This window comes from Aulostomus chinensis, chromosome 22 (assembly GCF_037954235.1).
Source record: "Aulostomus chinensis isolate RoL2024-O1b breed Wild chromosome 22, RoL_Achi_v1.0, whole genome shotgun sequence".
NCBI lineage: Eukaryota > Metazoa > Chordata > Actinopteri > Syngnathiformes > Aulostomidae > Aulostomus > Aulostomus chinensis.
In genome coordinates this window covers 24,018,008-24,035,248 of record NC_141341.1, presented here as the reverse complement: position 1 = coordinate 24,035,248, position 17,241 = coordinate 24,018,008, and the positions used below count along the sequence as shown (strand labels likewise).

Sequence of the window (17,241 nt, the reverse complement as noted above, 5' to 3'; positions counted from 1 at the left end):
AGAAACTCGGACATGGGACGAGTTTGGCAAGGCCATGGAGAATGACTTCTGGACATCTTTGTAGAGATTCTGATCCATTGTCTCAGGAGGGGGAAGCAGTGCATTGTCAACACCATGTATGGTGCAGGCAGTGTGCTGCTGACCTTGACTCAAGATGTTGTGGACCAGTGGAGGGAATATTTCGAGGACCTCCTCAATCGCACTGACACATCTTCCAATGAGGAAGCAGTGCCTGAGGACTCTATGGCAGGGTCACCTATCTCTGAGGCTGAGTTTGCTAAGGTTTTCAAAAAGTGGCAGGGCCTTGGGTTTGCATGAGATCCGCCCAGAGTTCCTCAAGGATGCTGTGGGACTGTCTTGGTTGACATGACTTTGCAGCAGGCGGCATGGTGGTGCAGTGGTTAGCACTGTCGCCTCACAGCAAGAAGATTCCGGGTTTGAGTCCCGGTTCGGGCACGGGATCTTTCTGTGTGGAGTTTGCATGTTCCCCCTGTGCCTGCATGGGTCCTCTCCAGGTACTCCAGCTTCTTCCCACCATCCAAAGACATGCAATTAGGGACTTGGCTAATTGGATACTCTAAATCGACCTTAGATATGAATGGGAGTGTGAATGGTTGTCTGTCTATATATGTTGGCCCTGCGATACGCTAGCGACCTGTCCAGGGTGTACCCTGCCTCTTGCTCGTAGCCGCTGGGATAGGCTCCAGCCCCCCTGGTGACCCTTAACAGGAATAAGCGGAAGACGATGGATGGATGGACTCTGCAGCATTGCGTGTTCGGTGCCTCTGGATTCGCAAACTAGGGTGGTGGCATCTGCTTAGGCTGCTGCCCCTGCAACCTGACCCAAGATAAGTGGAAGAAGATGGATGAATGGATGGATATAACATTATGTGTCCTTTGCCTTGAAGTTGCTGTATGAGTCATACAGTGCCAGTGGGTGAGAGTAGATTTCGCTTTGTCTCTGTCAACATGCTGCTGACTGTTGTGGTCTCTTTTTTAACATGTTCAATTCCTCACAGATGTGCTGTTCACTTTTAAGGCATATTTCCTATCATGGACATTAAACCCATGTAATGGTGCCAAGATGTTCCCTGAGACTAGAAGGCGTACAAAATTTTAAAAGCCTGCTGTGCTCCAGTGGAACATTCTCAAAACCAAAACGTAAACCCTAATATTTTTTGCCTTTTTCAACAGCTGAAACCATATGCAGCAAGGACTCCAACAACATAAAGTTTATTCAAAAATAATTTTATATAATCTAAAGGTGCTGCTTCCTTGAAAGAAACCTCAATGGTGAGAGGGATGTCTTGTGGTAATATGAAACATGGTAGATCAAAGAAAGGTGTGATCTTTTAATCAGACAACAGAGTGAGAGAGCTACGATAAGAGACTACCTCTGTTTTAACAAGCCTATCTCCTGTGTAGCATCAGCCCCCCCCCCCCCACTGAATTCCTACCTAGACAATCTGACACAGACAATGGCAAATAAACCATAAAGTTAAGCCACACTCATTTAAAGACAGAGTTCCTTATATATAGTTTAATAATGACTGAAATAAATAAATAATTTTCAAGGATAGTGAATAATCTTTTTTTTTTTTCTCCTCTCTGACAGTTTGCATCAATATCCCATGGCTGGCTTAATGTGACAATAGCAAATTAAAACTTCCCCTGGGATTTTCCCCTAACAGACAATAATTAAGAATGATGCCATTTAGACAATAGCTGCTCTGCAATGTCATCATGAGTGAAGCCTTTAACGCCAGAGCATGATAGCTGTGTAGGGACACAGACTCTTTTGGCACTGGAAAACAAAGAGAGCCTCAGTTGTTTTCTCCTCAGCTGGTAAATGCCTCTTGATGTGGTGCCTCTGCAGAGAGAAATTATACCTTACATACATCAGGAATACATATTTTTTCTGCATGCTGCATTTGCAAAGAATGAACCTGCAGTAAGAAGAACTTTCTGAAGCTTTATTTGGTCATTACACACAGTGAGAATGGCACCATGTGAGAAACATCTCTGGGTTATTTGGGAAACATCCTGAAAGGATGAAGATGCTACTTTAGCTTCAAACTATCAGTTCCTCTCCCCCTCTCCTCCTCTGCAAATACCTAGATAGCAAGCAATTTAGCCAATAAACACTTGGAAGAAAGGCAGTCTGCCAGTGTCCCTCTCACTGTCCATCTGTCAGTTTGCCTCAAGTCAAAAAGCCACAGAGAAAAAAAAAATTGTTTCTCTCATCGTACAGTCGTTTAGAAAAATATGACATTTACGATATGGACGGCATGGCTCAGGGGTAGAGAGGCCGTCTAATAACTAAAGGATCGCTGGTTCAATCCTTGACCCTGGTGACCATGTAGAAGTGTCCTTGAGCAAGATACTGGACCCCTAATTGCTCCTGATGAGTAGGTTGGCACCTTGCATGGCAGCCTCCACCATCAGTGTGTGTGTGAATGAACTGACACTGTGAAGCGCTTTGAGTGCCGCTAAGGGAGAAAAGCGCTCTATAAATTGAGTCCATTTACCATATCAAGATACTTTTATTTTGTCAGGAATAATTCAGTCACTAGTATGACTTGTGTTGTGTATATACCGCATGCATATAAACTGAGAGGCATCTACATTTCAAACAATTGCTCTTCCACTAGGATGGCATATGTCTTGATATAAAAGGCAGATATTTAAACTGTTGAAAGAAACAATGTAGCTGGTGTAGGAAAATCATCTGTGTTATCAATGAAGGAAAAAAGAACAGAAAAATCATGCAAAGCCAGTTTTCTCACAGAGCCTTCAGAAGGACTGCTGTCTTTGGAGTAGGGAGATTGCTTTCAACGACCTCAGCCCATGGCTGGTTTTCATCATTCTGACAATAAAACTGAGAGCTGAAAAAAAAAGCAGTTTAGTGAAAAATCTAGGGGGTGGCTGGTGGAGTGGTGGGGGGAGTACAGGTTGAGCAAATGTGTCGTCACCCCCTCCCCCCACCCATCAAGAAAATCTAGAAATTTGATTCCAGAAAGGTATAGCGAACGAGGGTATGGGTACAAGCTCAGAAGACTGTGTATTATATATTAGTATCATAGTGATTTAATATCCAGTAATATGCTGATTCCTATTATGATAGTGTAGAGGGGTGGAATTCTGCCATCAGCCTACTAATTATTATTGTGAACTCAACATTCTTTTTGGGGGGTGGGTGGCACAGGGTGTCCAAGCTTGGTAGTTGTTGTAGTTATATTAATTTTTCATATGAATTTTAACAAATTGTAAATTTGTCGCAAAAAAGGAAATGCACACCAGGCATGTTTCAATTAACTGGTCTGGAGTGAATAAAATGGACTATGTTATGCCACAAGAGGAATGCAGTTAAGGCAGCATTGGGCATAGCTGTAACACAGAACAATAGCCGTCTATCAGTGAGTCTTGTCTTGAGGATTGAACATGTCCCAGAGCTTTATATTCTAATATTAAGGGTTTTTATTGCAGTGTTTTCTTCCCTTTTACATTCCAAAAATGAAATCCAGTTGCATACTAATCCATGTATATATCCAGTCCAGGCAGAAATTACTGGAGTCCATGTAGACACAATTCCGTGTCAGGGAACAAGAACCTTGCTGACTTCAGGCACTCAATGTTGCTCTTTTGAGGACATAAAACCTTGCAGGAATATACAAACTCAAAATATTAAAAGTGTATCTTGTAAAAAGGGAGAATGGGCAATGTAGTCTTTAATCAACAAGGCTAATATTATTAACACGTATATTTACAAACACATCTATACATTTGTACATTTTTCTACTGATAAATGCATTAGAAAAGAAGTCCAGTTGATAAGAAAATACACAATTTTCCTCTTACATGTCAGTGCTTGTGGAGACCTGTGACAGTCTCGGATCTGAGTCAATCTCAAAGCGATAGTGGTATCCTTCCCACACTTCTCTGCAGGCATCACGCATGTCATAGATTCGCTTCTTGATGCCTCTGCGGTTGAGATACAGTACAAAGAGGAAAATGAGGCCTACAAAGCCAAGGACTATACCCAAGAAGACATATGAGGTCTGCAAGGCAAGGTCTGCCCCTGCAGCCCTTCGTTGGCATCCCAAACTTAATGTGCCTGCAGTAAGCATGGATGTGTTTCTCATGCTGACTGGGAAGGCACACACCAGCTCCTCTGCATCCCTAATCCGTCCCTTGGACCTGTTGAGCCAACTGGTGAAAGGTTCAATTCCACATGTGCATGTGAAAGGGTTCTCCCCAAGCACAAGCTCAGCTGTGGGGAGCAAATCCAGCTCTTGCAGACCCTCCTCTGGCACATTCTTTAGGGCATTCAGGGACAGATCCAACTCCTGCAAGTGCTCCAGGCCTGACAGAGTGGCATTGTGGATGGCCCCCAGGGAGTTGTTGGAAAGCTGAAGCCGCTGCAAACTGGTCAAGTGTGAGAAGATGCGAGAAGGTAAATACATGAGCCCGTTGTCAGACAAGTCCAGTCCCTGTAGGCTCCCCAGAGAGCTCCAGCGGAGGGAAGTGGCCAAGTCCGTCACTGACGAGTGGTTGTAGAGGGCGCGACTCAGGTTGAGCTCCCGCAGAGACTGGGTGAGGACAGTAAAGGCTTCGGGATGAATGACGGCAAGCTGGTTGTTGCTCAAATCAAGAGAGCGGAGGTTGTGGAGGCTCGCAAATGTGTGTGATTCCACTTCTGAAATTCTGGATTTGAGGAGATTTATTAGAAGAGATTCACACTTTTAAATATATCTTTCCAAATGCAGAAAAATGTCTCGGTCAGAACTGAATTTAAATCAATTAATAATAATGATAAAAATAATAATAATAAGAAGAAGAAGAAGAAGAACAGGAACAAGAAGAACAAGAAGAACAAGAAGATGGAAAGCGCACTAGGAGACTGCTTCCCCTTGCCAAGGAAACCTAAGCTAAACCAGGAATGAAATACCTTTTAAAAATGCCACTTTTTTATCATGTTCAATGGATCTGGCTCAAAATTCAGTGAGTTATGTCTCTACTATAACTCTCAACAATTTTAGTGATATTCAGTGTCATAGTTTTTGCATAATTTTGCAAACAGATTGACAAATGCCACCGAAAACATACCTTCCCTTGCAGTGATAATTATTGAGCTGAATATGCAAATGATATCCTCCAATATCACACTTTCATTTGTTATTGGACGTCATGAAATTGTCACCTCCAGTGTTCACCACTGAAGCTCTACAAAGGTACCAAAATCTATTTAGAAACACTTTATCAACACTTTGGCTATTATCTGGACCACTCATTACATTTTATGTACATTCATAATTGCATGCAATAACATTTGCTGATGGTTTATTTAAACTCATAGAAGGAGAGGAAGCACTGCACACTTAAGCTCCGTTTAAGACTGCAGACTTTCCACTTCCAGTGTTTACAGTTTAGCTTCCAGCACCTTCTTCTTCATTTTCCCCTGGACGCACACATTTTCTCTTTGTTTTGTTTTCAACTCATAACTATTTACAACTGACAACAACATTTATACCTGCAGAAATGGTGACTTGTTATAAATATATTATAATATATAGGAGAGGAAAGTATTCAAACATTCCTTCTTTAAAATGTGGCATTTAAGTTATAGAAGTTCATAAATGGCCCTGAAAATAATCTGCAGTTGCAAATGTGCTTTTAATAGCAGCTGTTTTAAAGTTGTCACCAGCCTGGGGAGGGGGCCTTAATTTAATTGAACAGACAAAGCAGATTTGATGCTTAAGATTGTTCCACCACCTGACCTCAAAAATGTGATATTATGGTGGACCTACAAAGCACTACTAATTACTTATTAACCATTAGATGAGCCAATAAAGAGCCTACAGTACGATATTTTACCTGTTATTGCTCAGAGACAGGTTGGTCACGTTTTCCAGGCCTTTGAGAGATTCCGGGCCGATTCGACTGATCCGATTCCCAGTAATGAATAGATTCCTGGTGTATCCTGGGATCCCAGTCGGGATGCTCCTTAAGTCCTTGAGGACGCACTTCACGGTGTGTGCCGCCTCCGAGCACTCGCAGCGCGGAGGACACGCCGCGTGAACGCAACCCAGGAGGAGCGCGCAGAGGACGAAGCTGCGCGCGGCGTCAAGCATGTCGGAGAGTAAGAGTGTAGGGTTCAAAATGACAAACACGGAGGAAAAGAGGCTAATCAGCCCCACCAACACATCATCATCATCGGCTGTCCCGTTGGCGCTTTAACTTTGTGTCTCAGCAGCAGAAAGTGCTGCCGGGAGGCTGGGTAAGATATCCATGAGAACAAAACTGAGGTCGTGCTGATCAGATCAGGAGGGGGTTGGATCCTTCGCAGTCAGAAAGTGGGGCGTCGCTTCTTTTACAAACAATGAAGTTAAAAGACCATCGCCTTGTGCAGAGATCTGTGGGGAGGAGCTTCGCTCCCGCCTGCAGCCAGTCCAGATCCAGCAGCCCCGGAGGAGCTGGCAGGATGATTAAGGAGGAGAACTGGTCCGTTTTCAGATCTTCATATAACATTTATGAGTGTTCTTCTAGTGGCGTCAAATATAAAAACTTGCACCTGAGCTGAGTTGTATTTATTTTTTTTCTATGAAATTGCAAAAAGCAGCAAATGTGATGTGATTTGATGATCCCTTTGAGCATCATTTTAACCGAGTCTCCCATGTGAAACACATGAATTGTTTTCTCATATCTCATGTATCACAGTACTTAGGTCCGTATACTAAATAAAATTAAAAATATTCGTTTCTGGCAAAAGGCTCCCTTCAAATTTCTGCTTAAGTGGTCAAGCTTCAAATTTGAAAGTACACAATTTTTTTTTATCAGCTTTTGCCATGTTTTCAATAGATTTACTTCAACTAACAAATGGGCAGGCCACAGGAAGGTCCAAAAATACAGTGTTTCCTTTGAACTATAATAAGGTAAAAGTATAAAAGTCACATGAGATGCAACTACAGAGGTGTTTTAGTAAGAATTCTCAGTTTCTATCCATCATTGATTTAATGGGAATCCCCCCCCCCCCCCCCCCCACACACACACACATACTCACACTCCTGACATTCCCACTACCCAGGTGGTCATCATTGGGGGAAGGGTGTTTTATGGCCAGACTTTGATCCCCCCTTTTCTTGAATTTGTCTCTATGGGATAATGACCTCTGACTGAGGGAGACTTTTAGCCACTTGATATTTGGGCGTTTCAAAGCAGGGTCCCATGTGTATTCTAGTTACTTATTTCACCTGAAACACTTTTAGGTTATTTATAGAAACTTTGAGGAGGAGGAGGCAGCAATGCCTTTCATGGCTCACAGGCATCCAAACACTATCCCTCCTGCTGACAGCTTGGATAAAAAAACAAACAAACAATGACACAAAACCCCAAAAGAGAGAGACAAATTTCATAACTGTTTACAATAATAGACATCTTTATTGGTTTTCTAGTCATAAATACATTCAGCTGACACAAGATTCAACAGGGTCCCCATAGGATATATGATCTGCAGCACAGAAGATATTTTTGGGATTAGAAAAACAAAAGGTTTTGAAATTAATGACAAAATATATATGGATAGGGCACTAAGAATAGTGTGCAAACTGTCATTTGTCTGCAGAATGAATCACTGGGATCATAGGTCTCCACATTCCTGGACCTGACTCCTGGATACTACAAGGCACTGTAGCAGCAGGCAACATCTAAGATCCTTCACACCGTTACCCCTCAAGATGAATGCTTTCTTACACTCCCCTAGCTCTTTCCTCTTCTTCCTGTTTTTTTTTTAACCAGCCAAAGCAACAACAGTGACAATATTGAACAAAATGTCAAATTTTCAACAACTTATCTCAGAGCTCCATTCATTCAGGACTTTCAACAGCTCTGAGTGTCATGAATGAGCTCTTTCACTGAAGAACAAGTCCCATATTCAAGCAGGAGTTGTTCAACCGTTTTCCAGCATTTAACACAATTATCAAGAACCGCAGCTATTTTCAGGTTTGTTTGATTCTCAGGTAGTTTCCACACACACATTCAGTAGGTTTGGAAAGAGAAGAAAATGTTGCAGAGGCATTAAGAGTACAGCAGTTTGTATTTTCAAATACACATTACATTCACTAAAACTGATATGAATGAAGTGTTAGTGGTCTGCTCTTCCTCTCTGAACCCCAGAATCTGAAATTCCCGATAATTTCAGAGGTGGGTAAGTCACATGTTAACGTTAAAAGATTGTGGTTTATAATGAAGCAGGTTACAACCATTAATGCTCCACATATTTTCAGTTCCAATCTTCTGCTTTGGCACTCATTCATGGTCGCACCAAGCAAGACCAACTGGAGGATGCATTCAAACCAACTTGCTCATTCTCATCTGCACCTGTTGGCAGCAGCGCTAAACTGAATGGGTTATAGTTTGTTTGTTTGAGTTCATTGGATATAGAGTATAATGGACAACGCTCTTGAGAGTTTGTAAAAGGCGTTTTTTTGGGGGGGGGGCAGTTTTGCTGTTAGTTAACCATCAGTTAATATTAGTATCAATAAAAATATACACACAAATACAAATGTATGACAAGAAGTGATGGGGGGGGGGGGGCGCAAATGTTTGTGAGTACCTGAAAGCAGAAGAACCCTTTTTGGGTTATATAGCTTTAAAAATGCAAAAATACTTAAGTATCGATTAAAATGCAAAAGTAAAGAGATATAAAAAGTGTCCACTTTTCAAAATGAGGCCAGCACTCACCTACTGACTCTTCAGCTACACATTCTGTTATTATTAGTTCCTGCAAAGGTTAACCACTTATCAGAGTATAGATATGTACTAATAAACATAACTGAATTGCTAGGCAGTCTGATGCATTGATATGCTGCTTACTATTCATTGAATATGAACTCTCTAAACTTAACTCAGATTTACATACAGTTCATGCATGCAGACATGCAATCATATGTTCTCTCCAAAAGCGGTCATGATACACTCATCCAGGCACCAATCTGCTTCATTGCTGAGCAGAGATGAGGTAAGCAGGAGTGGACTACAAGAGAGCAGAAATAGAACTATTATTCTGTAATTTCAACTACAGAGTGAGCACCTGGTCTACAGTGTTATGTGTGTTCAATATACTTACTGATAGCATGGTGTTCACTCTCTCTCTCCCACACACCCACACCCACAAGAGGTCACAGAATATTGCCTGAACCCCAATGAGGAGCTCAAACACTGGCATGTGCTAGCTAGCTCTAGCCATCCTTCCATTTTCTTCCACTTATCCTGTTAAGGGTCACTGGAGCCTATCCCAGTGGATTTAGGGCTTTCGGGCAAGGGTTCACCCTGGACAGTTTACCAGTCCATTACATAGAGACAGACAACCATTCACACTCACAGTCACACCTACAGTCAATTTATAGTATTCAATCAGCCTAGTCCCCAATTGCATGTCTTTGGACTGTGGGAGGAAGCCTGCATACCCACACAGGCACAGGGAGAACATGCAAACTCCACACAGAAAGATATTGTGCCCGAGCCGGGACTCGAACCCGGAACCTTCTTGCTGTGAGGCCACAGTGCTGACCACTGCACCACCGTACCAGCACACTAGCTCTGGCATTAATCCCTATTTCCTTTAAAAGTTTTTCAGCCTAAAACTCACATGTAGTGACATCTGCTTTGGATTATTGCAGACTATTGGACTGTGCACATGAAAGCTTTGAAAAACAGTGTTGGTGTTACATAATCTTATTTACAGTGGTGGAAAACAGCGGGAGCAACACTGGGTCAGGCACTAGGGGAACTGGGGTATTCAGCAGAAGCTTGGCGAACATGAAAACCTGAGGATCTTGGCTACCTGCTGCTTCTCGCAGCAACATGGACTAAGACAGGGATCTAAGGTTCTTCTGTTTGATTGCAAACAAGGGGATTTAAATCTAGGAACAAAACCCATGACAACTGACTCAGAGTGCCAAGCATTGTGTGCAATTATTGTTTTAAAATAGGCCCAAAAAAATGTGTAAAGGGTGTTTTTTTTTTAGGCACTGATTTTCTAAAAGTAGTCATGAAAAACAAAACACCCTTCCAGGTAAAAAAAAATATATATATTGGACAAATAATATTGGACAATTTCGGGGTAATCAACAACAGTTTCTGCTTGAAAACAGATTACATATTTTAGGACACAGCTGGATCTCCTCCCTTCAGCACAATCATAGAAAACCTAAAGGAGCCTTAATCATTCGCCACTTTCAACAGCTAAATTCAACGAAGACTGCTACAGTTGCATGTTAATGTATGAAAACATTCACTGTAAAACTTACATGAGTAGTGAGGTGATCCATCTAAAAAGACACAATGGACACATCAAAAGATGTAGGCTTCTATGGAGTTAATATATAGTAAAAAAAAAAAAAAAAATTGCACAGAAATACAGACTTCCCTGAAATTTTTCAGGTTTTAGGTTGCAGTGCAGCAGAAGAAAATTAAAGCAGGCAAAGGAATAAATTCCCTAGAAAGGCATGTAATTGAGTGAGCATGTTTGTGCCACCCAGTAGAAAATGGGACTCGATAGCACTGAATCAAGGGATTACACTGACAATCCATTAAAAAATAAGATGATTCAAATCTTGACGCAAGGCATGGATGTTTGCCTCAGAGATGAACATACATTCAATTTTAAATAAAGCTGGGTTATTCCAGACTTTGCAGGTGGCACTGGCTCAAATCTGCTGTTAGGCTTTCTTCAGACGTAATCCATTGAGTGTGTTTGTGTGACCCTTCTAGTTTTTGTGGTTGAGATGGTGGGGGGATATTCAGTCCATCAAAATAAAAGACGATGAATGAATTTACATCACCATGGCGTTTCCAGCTTCACTGGTGAAACGCTAGTTAACAGCCCACCTGCTTTCCATAAACCAAGTGTGTTGGGGTACTTTATGTTGGTTACTTTGGTCTTCCTGTTCAAATATCTTCTCTTGGTAGGAAATAACCTTCACATCCTTGGCTGCTTTTAACACAGTGTGATGCCCCCTCACACATCAGACCCACAGGGTTTTCATGCTGTTGTGAGACTGACGCCCAGGTCACCGAAGGTTGAGGGCCAGAGCCACTGTCAGGATGATGCCCATCAGCATCAGGAAAGGCAGCCAAGTCTTTAGGAAGCCTACACAGCTGGGTGAGAACGGAGAGACAGACTATATGATTGCTATAACAGTTTCCTGTCGAAAACATGGCACATCAAATTATTATTGCAGTGCTTGTTGTAACCATGGCAACTATTTCAGCACAGCCACTATGCACAGATGTTACTTTAATCATATCAATCATTCACAGAGTGGTAAAATGACCAACTGCTATGAATGAAGAACTGTGACAGGACAAATACAATAGAGGGTACTCAGAGAGCACATAGTATCTCCATTCAGGCAAACTCAAACAAAAGCCTAACTCACTGTAAAAGGAAGCTGGCAGAAAAGAACACACACTTAAAATATATTATGGCGCTGTACATCAGGTTTTGTAACACTGATGTAACTAAAATGATGTTTGTTAAATCTGGTTGATTTCTTGTAACCACGAGGTGGCTAGGACTTAAAGCAAGCATGCTGATTTCATTAGGACTTTCATCAAATGTGTGAAATTAGGAAAAAAATCTTACCATTTAGAGTTTACAATTTCCTGTTCAGTAGCAAAATATCAAAATTGGCCACCTTGCCATGGTAACGCTGTTTAAAATAAACTTACAGCTTAGGGGTGAGATGATCTGCTCAACCCAAGAGGAGTACATTCAAGTGTAACCCCAACCCCCACCCCGCTCCAAAAAACAAAAACAAAAACAAAAAAACAACTGGTACCTAACTTGCTCAAAAACTTAATGGATTCAACTTTTACTTTTATACATAAAAGGTGCACCTTTGAGCCAGTAGCAGACAGAGTTTTAGTGCCCAAAGCTGTTGAGTTTACACTTTGTGAGGTGGGACAGCACTACAATGTAAACAAGCATTAGTGTAATAGTGGTGGGGCTGTTTTTAAAATTATTTCAGAACATACAATGTTTTATGTTTAACTGGCCCTCATTAAAAAAAAAAAAAATTCCAATAGGAAAGGGCTCTACACACTAGACCAAATTTTTGCATGGCTGTGGGGTTCTGTACAATACTATGTTAAACAGAGTATTTAGGGTCTTTGTCTGAAGGTACTTCAGACAAAGACCCTATTATGTTTGCTCAGCAGAGCAACACATTAGCAGCACTAAAAACACTAAAAACACACACTAAACAGTGTCCCAGCCCCCCCCCCAAACCCATGAGGCAGCTCGGCCAGACGGCCCGGAGACGGTTTTCACATCCACACCATTCAGAACCTGGTCCTGGACTGTTCTTGCTGTCAATGAGCGCGCGCAATATGAGCATTATGAGCATAATCTAATTTCACCCCCTGAACATGCATGAAATTCACTGAAATTCGGCACAATTGTCCGGTCTGGCTAAACATTCACTAATCAAAAAGAAAAACACCACAAAAGTCAATAGCGCCACCTAGGGAGCCACACAACTACAAGATAATTTGGAGCACTATAACTCCTCCCACGAATATCCAACAAACATGGGACCAACACCGTTGGACTCGTCTCATCAAGACGAACAATTTATACACTCTGACCTCTCACCTTTCTACAACAGAATGTCCACAATTTGGACAAAACTGTCAAAATGAGGACTTTTTTTACTCCCCCAACAAAATCTATCTCCTCCTAGGGCATTAATGTTATTGCTTCCAAACTTTCACACATTACTCTCCCAACTGTGCTGATTAAAAGTTGCTAAAGGTTTTTATATGAATTACTCGGTTTGGATTTTACAAGCCCTCAAAGTGGGGGAGACACGTTTCACGCTTACAATGGAAGTCTATGGGGAGACCGTGTCCTCTCAGGGTACATACTGTCAAACTAATGCTCCTCACGTCTACACCATACATCCCACAGCTTTTACAAACACACCACTGCATTCCTGACAAAAATCCCTACAAAAATATGGTATTATGTGTGACTTTTGACCAACGTATGCCGACTTATTCAGCTTTTCCACACTACAATTCTGTTAATCGTCCTCTGCTCTCCACTCTAGCACAGATCAAAGACAGAGCAGTGGGGGAGGGGTTCTTAAAGGGCCAGCTCTCAGCTCTGCTCTCACTCTAGCACAGATCAAAGACAGAGCAGTGGGGGAGGGGTTCTTAAAGGGCCAGCTCTCAGCTCTGCTCTCACTCTAGCACAGATCAAAGACAGAGCAGTGGGGGAGGGGTTCTTAAAGGGCCAGCTCTCAGCTCTGCTCTCACTCTAGCACAGATCAAAGACAGAGCAGTGGGGGAGGGGTTCTTAAAGGGCCAGCTCTCAGCTCTGCTCTCACTCTAGCACAGATCAAAGACAGAGCAGTGGGGGAGGGGTTCTTAAAGGGCCAGCTCTCAGCTCTGCTCTCACTCTAGCACAGATCAGAGACAGTGCAGTCAAGGAGGGGTTCTTAAAGGGCCAGCTCTCAGCTCTGCTCTCACTCTCTGATCAGACTCAGGCTTCTAACTCCTAAACTACAAGGCCCAGGGATTTCACCAAGACACCGTTGGATTCAGGCCGGTGTCAAGGACACGGCCACAGGCCACACAGGGGCTCAGGCCCTAACAACGTTGCTTGCAGCTTTAATTGCTTCTATGCCTCCGCTAGTTACTGCACAAGTACAGACATGCATCCCTGGAACTATCTAATAATCATTTGTCAATCATGATCATCATTATTCAATTAAAGTTAAAACATTTGCTTGCATTGTATAGCTGATAACAACTTTTTTAACCATACTCTGTGATTTCAATCACAAATTTTCCAACATCCTTTTATTTGACTTTATAGTCATGTCACATAAAACTAATTGGTTCAGGTGATGTGCAGGGTTCAATCTCAGGTCTTCTCACTGGGTCGCTCTGTGACGCATAATGTGAAGCAGGATTTTTAAGCTCTTACACTGCTGTTCTGTCCATCCCGCAGGACCACCTAGTCACATAGTGTACTGCATTTCAGCCCCAACAGTGACCAGATCTGTATGTATTGAACAAATTTATTACATCCACTTTTGGCTCCAGTAGTTGAATAAACAACAACTCATTCCCATTTTAGATGGATCCTGTTATTACTTTAAAAAAGTATTAAAAAACTAGAAAATCAATATTGTTTTGGGAAAAATAAATTGCCATCTCTCTAATTTTGAATACCACTTGCGTGTACTGAATTCAGTGGTTTGAATACAACTTCAAACTTTTCTTCACTATCAATCAGTCTCAGTCCAGTTCTCCTTCCTCACCTGACATGCTTCCCATGGATCAGAGCAAGGAGGCAAAGGTTGACCATGTTCCAAGAGGTGCTGTTTTCATATCGCATCAGATTCAGAGCCATAGCAACATGTGAGTGACAGTTGTCACAGCAGAGGTTGTGCTTTGGAGAAAACCACAGTACACATAATTAGTTGTTTTTTCTGATATATGCAATAAGCAATAGACTTGTCAATAAAATCATGTATTTACCATCCTGTGCTTGTACTCCTCTGAAGCATCATGCACAGCTGTGTCCCAAGCATTGGAGCCACTCGCATAGACTTTGCTAACATCCAGCATCCAGTACCTTCAATTAAATAGACACCTTAACTGCAGAGCAGATGCAGAAAAGCTCAGTCTAAGACATTACATTTACTCACTTTGTTGGTCTTCCAAAAGCCATATTGTCTTCCTGCAACAAAAACAGACATTTACTTATTTCAAAAATGCTGCTCAATGTATTTTCTAACACTACAATGTAGAAAGATTAAAAACACCACAGGGGAGCATGCACAGAGGGATTTGGCTAAAAACAGATTTTTGAACCAAAAATAATTTTCTCAATGTGAAGAACCATCACTATCAACTCATAGCACAATCAACTACTTTTGGAAAAAGACAGGCCTCTGGACTTCTTGTTTAATCATTGCATGGTGTGTGTCATTGTTATAAGATTTGACAAACTGTTTGGAAAATGCAGTTACAAGAAAGTTTTGCTCAACTGGAAATTTATTCCTATTACAGGCTCCTTCACAAAGACAAGTCCAAGATTTTCATTTTGACAAATCTTCAAAATTAATCACTGTCCCTGGTCTTGATGGGCAAAGAAGAAATGTTGTAATTTCTTCAGATTGTAGGAATATTTTCTAAAATATGTCATTTTTTAATGTCAGATCTCATGCAACATAAAGCAATACATATTTGCTAGATTGAGTATTTAGCTATATTTTTTGGCTAAACTATGAGTATTGTAAACAGATTGAAATTATATAACTGAGACAGTAGAGAGAATGGTTAATTAGCAGAGAGGGGTTTGAGAAGAGGGGTGGCACGATGGTGCAGTGGTTAGCACCGTCACCTCACAGCAAGAAGGTTTGGGATTCGAGCCCCGGCTTGAGCATGGGGTCTTTTTGTGTGGTATTTGTATGTTCTCCCTCTCCCTAGAACATGGATAAATGGATGTGTCTGAGAAGATCCTTCAAACATTCTGTAACTCTTTTGGTTCCTGGAGGTCATAAATTAGTGATACACAACCAATGCATTAAATTATAACTGAACAACATTTTTTGGTTCAGTAAGTACCCAGAGTAATATTGGGTTGCCAGGTATACTCTCGCGTGTGCACACACACCCCCCTTGTCGCTTCTGCCTTTACTGATAAAGTGCAGAGAACAGTAAAGCTACTAGCACAATGTGTGCCTGTGACCCTGAGGGACAGCAAAACATAGCGGCACCTATGTTTTGTTAAATATTCAAAAAAATGTATTATCCCCAAACCTCATATTCACTGTATTTCCCCACATCTGTTCAGTGGGGCGGGGCCAGTCCAGTAGAGCTTCTAATTAACTGTGCAGTACAGTATAGGTGCTGTATGTTCACATTACATACAGTTTGCATACAATATTTTCCCAACAGAATAATGCAACATCAAGTCATTACTCACTGAGACAAAGTAGGGTCCAGCAAAGTCTCGTATGACACCAGTGGAAGTGCAGATGCCCATGTGTCCAATGAATGGAAGCAACCATCTGAAATTTTCATACTGACAATCAATTAACATAAAAAACAACACAGTCTTAAGTCTGAGGATAAATCAGATATTCTTTCAGGAATATGTCTTTGTTCTCAGAAATAAACCTAAATATACTGTCAACCACATGTGCCCCTGAGTCTCCTCCGTAGGACTCCAACACAAATACGCAGCAAGCACAGCAAACTGCGCAATATTTATACATTTGTTACTCAACATAAATACAACACAAGAAATTCAAACGTTTGAAATACTCGAAGTACACTAACTACAACCAAATACACAGCAAGGCAATAGATCAATAAAAGTTGTCTGGCAACAGTGATGAAAATGACTTTAAAACCTAAATAATATTAACCCTCAGAGAAAACTTTTACGGTCCATAAACTATCTCTTGGAGGAGCCTTTCTGGCTAACTTTCTATGTAATAAGCGGTTTATTCATTTAAATACGTTATATGTGTAGGTTAATTAAGCCCTATTTTCAAATGTTCTCGTCATTTCAACATTGAGAAGTTATATTTTTAAATAACAGTAACGCCACGTTGATAAAACAGGTTAGTGAAAGTGTATCAGACAGCAGCAACAGGATCGTGTACTGGGAGCTGCTAGCTAGCTAGCTAGCCAGGCCAATGGGGACTGTCACTGGGTTCCCTATCTTTCTGGTTTGTAACTTACGATAGTACGGGGATGGGTGTCCATACTATACAATGCGGGTAACGACTCATCTCTGGGTTTATCTTCTCGGAAGCGATGTGGTAGTTCTTCATAGTGTCTTTTTCCATAACATCCGCCATCACCAGCTGAGGAAGATGGACTTCATTTGTCCCACTTAGAGCTGAGTCAAGCCAGACAGATATACTGAGTTGAACCTTGCATTCTGTTTTCAAAATAAGATCACAACGTCTGCCCGTCTTAATAATAAATACAGGCAAATTGTCAATGTGATCGCTCAAATAAAAAAAAAAATCATGACAAGTTATACGCCCTTGTAAAATACAACCGGGAATTTGAGCATAAAAATAGGGTTACAATAAATTAGTTCAAGGTGATGTGTTACTTTGAAAAATTATAATTAAAATCGGAAGCTTGATACTTTTATCCATGTAACTCGACACCAGGATGCGTACGAATAGTCAATTTTTCTCAAGA

At 41.4% G+C, this 17,241-nt stretch overlaps 2 protein-coding genes across 2 annotated transcripts; both read right to left on the bottom strand.

Moving 5' to 3' along the window:
- Window positions 1-3,035: 3,035 nt before the first annotated feature.
- On the bottom strand, window positions 3,036-6,336 carry tpbg1b (trophoblast glycoprotein 1b). Its single transcript, XM_086193153.1, has 2 exons — window positions 5,875-6,336; window positions 3,036-4,704 (listed from the first exon to the last, which is right to left on the bottom strand). The coding sequence occupies exons 1-2, from the start codon at window positions 6,129-6,131 to the stop codon at window positions 3,855-3,857; spliced, it is 1,107 nt and encodes a 368-aa protein (XP_086049279.1). The 5' UTR covers window positions 6,132-6,336; the 3' UTR covers window positions 3,036-3,854.
- A 1,099-nt stretch (window positions 6,337-7,435) lies between these two features.
- tmem222b (transmembrane protein 222b) lies at window positions 7,436-17,012 on the bottom strand. The gene is made up of 6 exons (XM_086192798.1): window positions 16,768-17,012; window positions 16,004-16,088; window positions 14,721-14,752; window positions 14,551-14,647; window positions 14,331-14,461; window positions 7,436-11,157 (listed from the first exon to the last, which is right to left on the bottom strand). Exons 1-6 carry the CDS (start codon window positions 16,884-16,886, stop codon window positions 11,070-11,072), a joined length of 552 nt encoding a protein of 183 aa, XP_086048924.1. The 5' UTR covers window positions 16,887-17,012; the 3' UTR covers window positions 7,436-11,069.
- Between the last annotated feature and the right edge of the window lie 229 nt (window positions 17,013-17,241).

What these genes read in the sequence shown, in the direction of transcription:
- tpbg1b (XM_086193153.1), bottom strand. Translation starts at nt 6,131, where the DNA reads ATGCTTGACGCCGCGCGCAGCTTCGTCCTCTGCGCGCTCCTCCTGGGT. An exon ending in CTGTCTCTGAGCAATAACAG is followed by an intron (nt 4,705 to 5,874) that starts GTAAAATATCGT and finishes CCTCAAATCCAG; the next exon opens with AATTTCAGAAGTGGAATCAC.
- tmem222b (XM_086192798.1), bottom strand. Translation starts at nt 16,886, where the DNA reads ATGGCGGATGTTATGGAAAAAGACACTATGAAGAACTACCACATCGCT. An exon ending in GCTTTTGGAAGACCAACAAA is followed by an intron (nt 14,648 to 14,720) that starts GTGAGTAAATGT and finishes ATTTAATTGAAG; the next exon opens with GTACTGGATGCTGGATGTTA. An exon ending in ATCCATGGGAAGCATGTCAG is followed by an intron (nt 11,158 to 14,330) that starts GTGAGGAAGGAG and finishes GTTCTCACCCAG; the next exon opens with CTGTGTAGGCTTCCTAAAGA.